Source organism: Sceloporus occidentalis, unplaced genomic scaffold (assembly GCF_023333645.1).
Source record: "Sceloporus occidentalis isolate IW3139 unplaced genomic scaffold, rSceOcc1.0.p SCAF_311, whole genome shotgun sequence".
Lineage (NCBI taxonomy): Eukaryota > Metazoa > Chordata > Lepidosauria > Squamata > Phrynosomatidae > Sceloporus > Sceloporus occidentalis.
Window position 1 is genome coordinate 374,949 of NW_028317291.1, and position 12,319 is coordinate 387,267.

Consider the following 12,319-nt stretch of genomic DNA (forward strand, 5'->3'; position numbering starts at 1 on the left):
AATTATTTAAAAATAAAAATGAAATAATGTAGTGGGGGAATAAAGTGAAAAATAATTCACTAACCCCATATGCCTTAGGGCATTAGTATTAGTAAAACATGGAATATTGAGTAATTTGTAAAGGATGGATGTGGTGTTCTTTAACATAACCCCACCCAAAAAAATAAAGATGTGGTATATTACTGTCATCAGGGAATGTTGCTGAATATAAATTGGGTCATTGTTCAGCAGTGGTACCGGTTTATAGGAAACGCTAAGGAAAATTTAACTTTTTTCATATCACTAATTATGTTTTATGATTTTAAAAGGGTGTACATCAAATATGGAAAAGGTGAATTCTGGCTTAACTAATGTATGTTAAAAGTGACAAATTTCCATTAGTTAGGTATTTGAAACCTCCTGGCCTTGGTGGTCAAGGCTACAAGGAAATGGCAATTACCTTGCTACATGATCTCGCTGCAGCCTCAGTGGTCCGGTCTGTTTTAAGATCTGGCTCCCAACAGATATAAAAGGACCTGGTCAAGGCCACCCCAGATGAAATATTTGTCAAGGACATGAGTCTGATAACATTTTTGTCAAATCGAAGGATGGCAGCAAGGGCCTTGGCTGGGCTTAGGACTGAAATCCTGTGGATGTTCTGTGGCATTCTTTCCATGGAGGAGACCTGTTTAGTTATAGGAGCTGAAGTCCTATAACGTGTCAATGTTAATCTTTTTTTTTTTTTTTTTTTTTTTTTTTTTTCTTTTTCATCTTTAAAAGTGCTACGCACTGTTCCAGGACCCACTCTAAATCTGGTGACCAGCCATATGGTGCAACAGTTAAGGAAAAGGATGAGGGCAAAGTGACAAATCAATCCTACTTCTTTCACTATATACCGATAAAACTGCTCCAAGTCCTGCAAAGTCTTAAGTCTTTGTCAATTGTGGGTTCTATGTAGGACAAAAAAGTTCATAGGGGTTTCATCAGTCAATGGATTGTTCTAGTGATCTATTTTGCTGGATCCAAACCACTCATTGAACATAATCTATAGTTGCATCCTGAACTGAGCAGGCAGGATTTTTAAATCTGTGTGTGTGTGTGTGTGTGTGTGTGTGTGTGTGTATATATATATATATATGAAGCATTATAGATTTGATATTGCTTGCTACTGCCAAGGGCTCTGACAGAAAGGTCTTACAATCTGTAGCTGCCCCAGTACTTTTGTACCACCCAACAAACCATTATTGTGTATTTTGCATGAGCTGCAGTTGCTGGCTATGTATTCCACTAAGAGGGCAGTTAGGATGGGCAAGTGTGTGTGTGCTTGTTGATGGGTTTTTTTTTTTGTTTTTTCTGTACTGGAGGATCTATTCCTCAAGTGTTTACAGATGATATTAAAGTAAATATTCACTGTGGTATAATCCCTCTTTTGTTTTTAGGAACAATGTCGGCTCCGGTATTTCCACCACAAAGAACTCTGCCCAGATCCTGTAGCTCTTCAGTTGAATTATGTCCACACTCCTTTGAATCTGGCCTGGTCCTCAGCGAACAGAATTGCTTCATAAACCAAGGCTCTCAAAATGATTACCTTGATAGCTTTGATGGGTAAGACAAACAATTTGCTGAAGGTAAACTGCTAAGCCTTCTGTTCAATTTGGCAATATATTACATAAGTCCTGTACATACAAACCTATACGCCCAATCCCCCTCCCCATCTTTGGCATACTGACCTTTTTGATACTGAGGCACAGTAGTTCTGTTTTGTTTCCCTTCTTTTCTTCATTTTGGAGCTATTGCTTTCTACACTGCCTGGCTTGTCTTTGTATTTTGTATTTGTTTTGGGCTTCCTGGTACATTCTCTGTCTGAGTGGCTATTTCCAATTGCCTGTTTAGTTTGTGTGATGACATGAAAGGCTTAATGGACTAGATAAAATCTGAGATGCTGGCCATGTTTCTTCATTCCTCCAAGGTCCTATGGACAATGTCCTTTTATGTAGTACTCCAGGAGTTTGAGAAAGCCAGAGCTCACATCTGAAGGAGTGCTAACATGTAAAACATTTTATTGTGGCTTTAGATATAGCGGTACCTAAACCTGAGAAGTTGGAAAATCTATTTCATGGATATATAAGAACTTTAAAACTTTTGAATTACACAAGACCTTGGCCTCCATTATTGAGGAAAGAAAACATCCTGAAAGGAAAAAAATTATATTGTGAGCTGGAATTTGGCAAATGCTGACATTGCACTGGTTCCAGCTGCCAAGACAATGATCCCGTCAAATAAATTTCCCATTCCCCAACTACTATTAACTACAGGCCTTGCAGGCCTTAATCTCTGTAAATACTTGGTTGCAGCAAGTGTAAAAGTTCTGGTGGATGGTACCTCCAAAATTGAATGTACTGAAGAATGTATCGGCCACCAACTAGGTGGCTTACATTATGTAATGGCAACACAGAAAACCTCCTGCATGGCAGCTCACTCAACATCCTTGTTGATAAGTTAGGGACTGGACAACAGGCCATCTCTACATGTTTATGCCATTAATGGGGTAAATACATTTTTAGTTTTCTCAATTAACACACTCACCAGTATTTTATTATTAGGAGATGATTTCCAAGTAGACATCAAATACAGGCATAACATGGATGCAGCATATACATACAGACAAAGCATCCCATATAAATTCAATACAGAGGCGCAGTAACGTGAGATAGCCCAAACAGAAATAGCGGACGTCATAATGTCAAAAGACGTGGGTGATAATACCTTCGTATCCATGGCCCATATCGTATAACAAGAAGCCGACAATATACAGAATCCGGTAGAACCCAATACAGGACCCGGCTTAAACAATGGGAAACATCTTCAAAAGAAGGTATAGAGAAAAGAGGGGGGAAAATGGGAGAGAAAAAGAAAGGGAAAAAAAAAAAGGGATAAGGCGTAGCAATGCCTCCAGGCCACAGCCAGCGGAACAGGGAACATCCTCCAGTGGTTGGCCGCTTCAGATCCACAAAATGGCAGCACATGACGTCCAGAACTTCTCTAGTCAAGGTGCCCAGGTGAGGAGGAAAACATGTGATGTATCATGTAGGTACGCCGTGATTTTTTTTTTTTTCTTTTTTCATATTTTAGCTTCAATGTTGGAAATTGAGGGAGTACTCGGCTTCCAGACCCCGGAAATAGCAAGGCGGCTTGCTGTACAGACTCGAAAGATGAGACAGTGAGCTGGTTTGGTCAGATTTTCCGACAGGTAACATCTGCAAAGAAGAGCGGCCCAGGGTTCCGGCTGCAGGGGCAAACCGAGCGCTTCGCTCAACATGTGAAAGGAATGGGACTAGATCGGCGCGAACTTGGGACATGTCCACCAGATGTGCAATGGGTTCCCTTCTTCATCGCAGCCTCTAAAGCAGAGAGGAGAGTGCATCTTGAACATATGGTGTTGTCTAACTCCAACACTCGGCATAGTAATTTCACAAATGACTACATGACAAAACGGCTCAGAGTCAAATGTAACCATTTGCCATTGACGATACAATGGAGCGCCTTAACAGAATATCACATAGTAGAAAAGTAAAACAAAGTAGTCGACCTGCCCCATTAAACAGATTAATACAGACACGTGCAACTGAAGATCACCCTCCCAAAGACTCTAGCCTACTAGCCTTGGGTTTTCGTTCATCCCTCCCTTTAGACCTTTTGGCTTTCTAGCGTTTCAGCAGAAGAGAGATGGTGAGAAGAGCTATTGCAAGCATCTCCAGATTCCAGTTTCACCTCAGAAGTTGAAGGGAGGGACCTGTTCTTGAGTGTGTGTGTGTGCTTTTTGTTTTCCTTTTCTGAAATCCTTTGGGAAGCAGAGGCACATTCAATGGATGATGATTAATACGAAAACGGTGAAAGCCACCTTTAACATTTCTTAGGACTACTGGGCTTTCTTCAGAAAAGAAAGTTCCTTGGACTTCAGGGGTACCTGTTGCAGTCTTTCCTTTACAGAAATGAGCAAGGTCAGCCTGGCCTGTAGACTATCTTATGAGGGTTCACTGCTTGGCAGATATTCCCTATACCTGTGGTTGTACACCGCTACAAATTTCTTAGAGCCCTGTCCCTTAAAACATCCAGGAGACTCTGAACCACCTCTTTCTGGATATGTGTGAACCAACATTGGGTATTTGGGCGACTGTATGGTGCTAGGGGCTAAAGTGATGGATAAGATCTGGTAGTCTATGGGCCAACGCTGTAAGGAGTCTTCAGAGAGTGGATGTCTGCTGGGTTGATTTTCTCTCTCTCATAGTTTCAGGAACATTTACAAGATTTTTAGGATTGATGAGGTCTTAGGCAAAATTATGAAATATTTATATTTCAACACAATTTCACATCAACAGGCTTGTAGGGTATTAATTAGATAATTACTTTTAGCTTTCAGTAGACTTAGCCCTCACTTGCATGATGGAAGGTAGTTATGACTTGGACAGATCCCTCAGACTATCTGGACTCTTCTTTTAAGACCTGGCCCATCGGTTTTGTTGTGCTTCTGACTGTTTAGAAGTGATTAATGGGACAGTAGCACAACCATACTGTCGTGGCCTATCTGAGCAGACAATGTGGGGCAGCCGATGATGGCTGATTAGGTAGATAGTTGGATGGGCTTAATTGTCAAATCTTTGCGCTGACGGAGCTGCAATCGTTCTTCACGCCAACTTCCTCAAAATGTAGGATGTACTTCCAGAAAAAGAAGAAAAATATATCTGGTATATAGCTTTCAGCTATATACCAGATAAAACGTCTGGGGAAATACCAGACATAGACTTTATGGAATCGGCAATCAACAGGATTCTCTCTGCAGAATCCAGCCCAAAAAAGGTCCACTGGCCTGACGTCGCCTTTTTCTAAAGTTCGGCAGGAGGGTCCTGCAGGTAGTGGTTCTGTCTCACTTTTTGATACTGGGAATCGCATTTAAACAGTAAATTCTTATCTGAGAGAATATTTTTCTGATTATTTTTCTTGCCATATCCTGGTAAACCATACCCACTTGAAAAGGTTTTCTGTTTTTGTGCTTTGTTCATCACGGGGGCATGGGCAGACATATCTTGGCTAAGAGCTTTTCTAGTGCTGACTCTGGGCGTTGTCCAAGCCACCCATACCACTTACCTAAACGGCTTCCGTCTACCATACTGAACAATGTATGTGCGGAGCAGAGCACAGTCAATGTGAAGGAGTTTTAAAGCTTTCCTGCTGTGCCTTGAAAGGTGGAGCAGTTTTCTCTTGTTCTAGCTACAGAAAAAGGAAAACAAATCCTCAGGTAAGAATTTTTATTAGTTCACCAGATAAGGGCTTTTATAGCTTCTCATATTCTACCTTATTAGGGAGGTGCGTTACTATGTTGCTTGCAAAAGTTGAGCAATGAATGAAAAAATTAGCCTTTCTATAGTATGGATTCTTAATTTTTCTAGTCTGTGTCTCTCTAAAAGTATTGATATTAAAGTTCTTTAAACTATTTCAAGCATGTGGATGTCATGACTAATCTGTTGTCTGTGATTTATTTAATTGCACGGTAATCTAATTTCTGACCTTAAGTGAAAAATAATTTACTTTGAGTTTTTTCTTATAGGAAATCTATTGCTCAGACCATGCAACATTAACAGAATGAATATGGATTTGTGTGTCAGCTGAATGATTTCCTTCCTCCATGTCCTATAGGCATATGTCAATATACCTTAATAAGTAATGGGTCCTGTAATGTCCTTTCTATAACTGTTTTGTGAATAACTGGTCTACTGCTATTTCAATACTGGTTTATAAGCAATAGCATTACTTTAATTTTCGAACAGGTCTGCTTTCTATAACTTTTCTGATCTTATTTTTAAAGGAGTTTCTGTGATGTAATAGAGACCTTGGATGATTCCTCTTATGAAGGCGACACTGAGATTCCTGATTTGAAACTTGTTCGTAAGATTGTGAGCCAGGTGGAATTCTATCTTTCTGATGAGAACTTGTCTCATGATGCTTTCTTGCTCAAACACGTGCAAAAGAATAAAATGGGTTATGTCAGCATCAAACTGCTCACCTCATTTAAAAAGGTGAGCCCAAAATATCTTTAGATTGAACATAAAATGTATAAGTTGTAGTGTCTTGTAAACTGGACATAAGCTGAATGGAAAGTGAGGTGTATACAGCTTGAATTATTCCTGCAGGACGCAATTAAGTTGATCTAAAGCTTGGTAGGAGTGAATGCCTGTCTTCGTTTATTCAGCATTTTAGATTCTCAGCCTATATAAATATGGCACAGTATTTGTAAAGTAAATAAGGTATCATAGCTCAGTATTAATCAAGGAGAGAAGGTATTGCTTTGTAGGGTTATAATATGCAACAGACCTTGGTTATTTAGTGCCTTCCTTATGACCCTAGCGTCTTTGTCAAAACAAATTTAATGAAACGCAGCCTACTAGAAGGCTGTTTTGATGTTTTAATCAAACTTTAGCATTTAATAATGCCAAGTCTCACAACACTTTGTGCCATCTACCCGGGCTTTTTCCGTTGCCTGTAATTATTTTTAGTGTGTGTCTTCTAGTGTAGAGGGAAATTACCTACTGTATGGGACCTGGACTGCACCTCTGGATTGCAGCCCTGCATTCAATCTGTGGTGCCTTCCTACAGCATACTTTAAATGTGTCCGTTATTTAATCGACCCTACAAGACAAGCTATTAAGCATTGTTTCAGCTCTGTCCTACACCCTTAAGTGTGAAACAACACAAACCAGCTTGTTATGGCAAGTGCAAATACATATTGCCCATTAAGCATCTGTTCCACATAATAATCTGATATAGTGACTAGCTTAGAGAGTAAAGCCATATTTGGAACTCTGCAAGAAAAATCTTTAAACATTACCTAACAATATAAAAGCACTAGAAAGTAGGGGGAATCAGACCCATAAACATCAAATCAGTATTTTAGGGGTGGAATCAGAAGTATTTCATGGCAGCCCATGACAGGAGTGTGGGTGTTAAATGTTTAAATGTGCATCTATACATCTGCCTTGTTTCTATAGCCATTGTGGCCAAATATTACTGATGATGATCTCCTATATTCTATCTGTAGGTAAAAAATCTCACACGGGATTGGAGAAAAACTCTGTATGCTCTCCAGTTTTCGGAAATTCTTGAGATCAATGAGGAACAAACTAAAGTGAGGAGGAAAATACCAATTCCTGACATTCTTTTAGGTCTCCCACCTACCAAGCTACTACTAGCTTGGTATTTTGATGATACAGATCAAAGACCACCAACATGCCCTCAGACACTTATGGAGACTGTTACATCTCTCTTTGCACCTTATGGAGTCGTTACTTCTGTTCGCATCTTGAAACCAGGCAAAGAAATCCCTTGTTATATTAAAAAATATATATCTAGATACCCTGAGCTAGCTACCAAAAGATGTGCTTTAGTGGAATATGAGAATTTGGAAGGGGCCAGGAAAGCACTTGAGGCACTCGGTTTGAAGCAATGTTCAGCTGATTTTTCATTTAAGGTAATACCAGTAAGTGGACGGGGCATACGTAAGAATAGTGGTATGGAGTCCGATGAAATTGAAGACTCCGAGTTGCCCAACAAGAAAGTGCTTAAGACGCAACGTAGACCTTCAGAGAGGAGTCTTTATGCCATGGATGATGTTGCATTCTACAGTTCCTCTGAGTCAGATAGTACACCTGCCTCTCCTGTCTTGCTACCCCGTTATCTCTCATCATCAAACTTTGCCAGCCCAAGTACATTCAAGCCACATTCCTTTAGCAGTCCTCGCTCCAGTCCGCTGCTTGCACGACAGAACCTCACCCAGCCTCATCATCATAACCCATCTCCATTAGCTGCAGAATTGACAAGTGTTTTTTTCTCCAGCCCTGGTACAAGCCCAGAAATTTACAGAAGGATCCCAGAGTTTTCTTTGGACAGTGGTTTTGGATCTACTAGTCCTTGGGTGCAACGCCGCAAAGCTGCTGCCCACAACCAGCGATCAGAGAACAAGATGTTACCTTGCAGCCCTTTAGCAGTGAAGAACTCCACTATTTCGATTGGCGTTCCCAATGGAATTCTCCGTCTTCCACGTGGACCAGATGGAAGTAAAGGTTTTCACAACAATATTGGTCGAGGAAGGCTGGTACTAAGACACTAAAATAATTATGGCTTTAACATTCGCTATGGTCATTTTTCACCTCTTTTTTAGTTAAAACTAAAGATTCACTTGCTGATCTGTGAGTTGGCCTCAGACTTTTCTTGAAGTTGATAGTGTATTGATTTTTCAATCCCCTTGCATATAAGATTTTAGGGTTTGTGGATACTGAGTTCTCTTTATCTGTCTATATGGAAAAGTAAGCGTTTATACCGCAATAATGTGTTTTTTCCCACCAATAACAGAAATACATTTAAAATATTGCTTCCCAGCAGGCAGAGCTTGCTAGAATTGTCACTTTACATTGTATACAACTGTGTGTTTAGTTAATAAACCACTGTAGATTGTAATTTTGAAATGAGGAGAATGTATCTCACAAGCTACTATTGCATGATTACATCCATTTTGTATTTCCAGAGTTTACTAGAAACCTTGCAACATTCACAGCAGAGCAGCTAGTTGCATGAAAGTAATCCTATATTCCACAATGTGACAGGATCGCGTATCTCCAGAAATTGTCATCTTCTACTGATTAACTATTTTCTGGTGCTACAAAATGTAATGCTTTGTATATTAACAAAAAACTTGTATCTTTATTATTTTATTTTTTTTGAGTGTTTGACATGACTACCTCAAATGGGGGTGGGGGTGGGGTGTTTCCCTCTTAACATTCTCGTTTGTGACTTCAATGGAAACTATACTTAAAAAAATATTTCACACCTAATACATGAAGTTTTTTTATATTTACCTGTACTTTTTACCATACATTTTGAAATATCATATAAGTGCAATTCAATTCTGTTTCTACATTATGAAATAGTCAGTTTATAGACAGGAAGTGATGCAGTCTGGACAGCAGGTTTGTCTTTTTTTTTTTTTTTTTTTTTTTTAATCATTTTATCTCTTGCGTTTTTTGTTTTGTTTTACAGTCTTAAGTGCTATTAACCAAATCTACAAATCATGGGGTAGAACTGCCTGCTCCTTAGTATGTCAGTAATAAGATTTTGTATTGGTAAATTGAAAATTGGTTGCCACTCTTTCAACCGAACACCTTTATCTCGGTTCCATCATACCAATTTATATTTATATAATGTTTTTATGATTTGAAATACTTTTATCTTTAGTTTCCGATTTCTCACATCATATTTTATGTACACATTGCACTTGGCCACCAATGAATGGTAGTTATAAAGGCTGAGTCTTTCAATGTATTCAAATATACAACATACTTATGCATACTTAACAGAGTCCTTTTCTGTAATTCCTTTTTTATGTTTCTAAAATGTATACCTTTTTTCATCTTGCCATATTATTCTGGCATGTTCTGATTTGCATTTCCTATAAATGAAATCCTGTTTGTGTGGTATCAATGAAACTATTCTCAGGTACTACATACAGCCTATAAATATAGATCATAATTAAAATGTTACGTGTAATTACTATTGGAATAACAGCCATTTAGAAGATGAGAAAATTTCATTTAAATGCTTAAACAAAATTGGAATACTTCTAGTGATCATAATGCATTCAAATGTTAAGGGGGTTTTGTTAAAATATTAAGTGTTTTCTTCGGGGGAAAATCCACCCCCAGCATGGTCGACCATTTTTAAATGGAAAAATTGGCTTTGTATGGTTAAAATAATTGGTTTATATTCCATTATCATGTGTGTTCTTGGGCACATTTGTGGTTTATGGGTTTCCTTTGTGAATGTGTTATGAAGCTTACAATGTTATCACTGCCATAGGGTGGGTAATCTGTCACACTTTTGATTATAATATAATAAATATGATTTATGTATAGTTATTAAAGGAACTGTAATAGAATATCAATAAAGCTTAAGCATTCCTGATATGCTTATGGATCATTTTTGTTTTGACAAATGTCGCTTACATGGTGCCGATCTTTTATTAACATATTAGTATTAACCAAAAGAGCCTGCATGGCTAAAAACTGGATCATGTAGGTTTGCCAAAGGGAATGAGCATGCCCCACTTCCCCCTCCTACCACTTTAATGGTGTCGGCAGGACAGCCCACCCACATCCTGGAAAGGGAGACTCTGGAGTGTAAATGTTCCCAGGTGTGCACAGAATGCATGGGTACTAACAATACCTGGGAGTTCTCCATAGTGGAATCCTGGGTCTCCAGGTAGGTTCCTCCTCATGAAGCTGCTCCTCCAGAAGTAAGAGAACTCTGGGTGGTCTACCCTAGGAACTTTTTCAGGTATAGTGCTAAACCCCTACAAGGGCCATACCACTGGTTAGTAATATGGGGAAGTAAGGACAATAGAAAGTGTAGAATATGCCACCCTAAGTAAAGGTGTAAATGTAAAAAGACAGGGTTTCAGGAACTTGTTGGGTAAATCATATGAAATGTCTAGAAGGTAGAAAATAAGGACAATGGAGAACATTCTGCGCTTTTGCACAGGTGTGAATGGGTATTAGAACACTCAAAACTCCTTGTGTGAACCAGTGCTGGCTCTGGAGAAGAGACTTTTTGAGGACATTGAGAATATGTATACAACGTTATGTCTTTAAAAATCTCCACCTATTTTAACAAGAAACACCGTGTAGTGGCAGGGCCGGGCCTACTATGGAGCAGAGTGGGGCAATTTCCCCAGACGGCACTTTTCAAGAGGCGGCACTTTGCCGCCCCAGGAAATGCTTTAGGACGCCGCAGTCAGCAGCAAGCTATTAGCTTGCCTGCGGACCTAATGCACGCTGCGCAGAGCGTCTTCTCCTCCGTGATTGGAGGTCAGCTCTCGCGTGGCAGCATGAGTTTCCCGGAGAGCGCGGTGACATCAGGCGTCACGTCAGCGCTCACGCACAGGGGAGGGGGGGGCGGTGCGTCATTTCACATTTCGCCCCAGGCAGCACAATGTCTTGGGCCCACGCTGTGTAGTGGATATGAATAGCAGCGTTGAAGTGATACTTTTATTATCTCCTTATCTATTTCAGTTATGTCCCAGAAGAGAGCAATAATGATTTGTTGTTCCTCAAAAGGGTTAAGAGGCCACCCTGGATCAATTGGAAAGTTCTCCGCTCAGTGTTTTGTAAGCAGGATGCTAAAAGAGTTACTTAAACTGTGCCAAGATAAATAATCAAAGATTTTCCTGCTGTCAAAAACTGCTTCATGTAAGATTCCCAGCTCAGTGGAGAATTAGAGATGTTGTCTTCCGCCTATGATTATCTGCTTCCTTGCCTCAATCTAGAACCATATTCATTTTCGTGAGAACATGAAAACTAACATGAATGTTTGTTTTGGTTTTTACGTATTCAAACCGAATAAACTGATATGGTGGTGGGTAAACCCCTGGTTCCCCCACCATACAAGGCACTGCCTCTAGCCTACCTCAAGTCTTCATAACATAGCAGAGGTTAATGGGATTATGTAGGATTGAGCCAGAAGTTAAAATTTAAATCTTGGGGCCGGAGCCATTGGTCTCCCCAGGCCAAGTTGCTCCAAGGTATACCTTGCCCTGCCCTGTGCCAGGTGGACTCAACTCCTCGTTGCTCAGAGCAGTTGTCGGAGAGTGGAAGTGAGTCGCTGTAGACTGACTGCTCCAGGACATGGAACCTATCTATCTATCTAAAACATGCTACTTTATATACAGAATTGTGATGAGCATATGTGGGAACTTCCAAGGTAGGCTACTTGGAGCTCTCCCTTACCTTGGGCCATGGCTTAGTGAGGAGACCAAACTATCCCCAGACGGTATAGAGTAGGCTGGGAGTAGGTGTGGTAAACACTACTCCCCCCTTCCCTGAGAAAGGGAGCAGTGACCAGGAAAGTTTAAAGGCATGGTGATGAGGTTGTGTAAATGGAAGAGAGTTTAGGGCACAATGCAATGACTGGTAAGGCTGCAAATCTTACAATTACTGTAAAATGATCACTGTCTACTGTTTTGAATGTATAAAAGTGATTGTACATCTTTTATTGAATAAAGTATGTATGTATGTAAGTGTATGATATAATTTATATATATATATATATATATATATATATATATATATATATATATTTAATTATATTGGTATGGATAAGTGCACCATTATAGCTTCCTATAAGTTAACTGCCCCAGGGGAGAGCAGCACTCTTGGGAGCAAATACCATCTTGGCTCGACTAGAAGTGCCCCCCCCCCGACTTACCAATGCACCCCCAGACTCCCTGGTGTCTAGCAAG

The 12,319-nt window shown here is 39.8% G+C and overlaps 1 protein-coding gene across 1 annotated transcript; it reads left to right on the plus strand.

The window, feature by feature from the left end:
* Positions 1-1,423: 1,423 nt before the first annotated feature.
* On the plus strand, positions 1,424-8,140 carry LOC149274914 (la-related protein 6-like). Its single transcript, XM_089505109.1, has 3 exons — positions 1,424-1,584; positions 5,843-6,053; positions 7,073-8,140. Exons 1-3 carry the CDS (start codon positions 1,424-1,426, stop codon positions 8,138-8,140), a joined length of 1,440 nt encoding a protein of 479 aa, XP_089361235.1.
* The last annotated feature ends 4,179 nt before the right edge of the window (positions 8,141-12,319 follow it).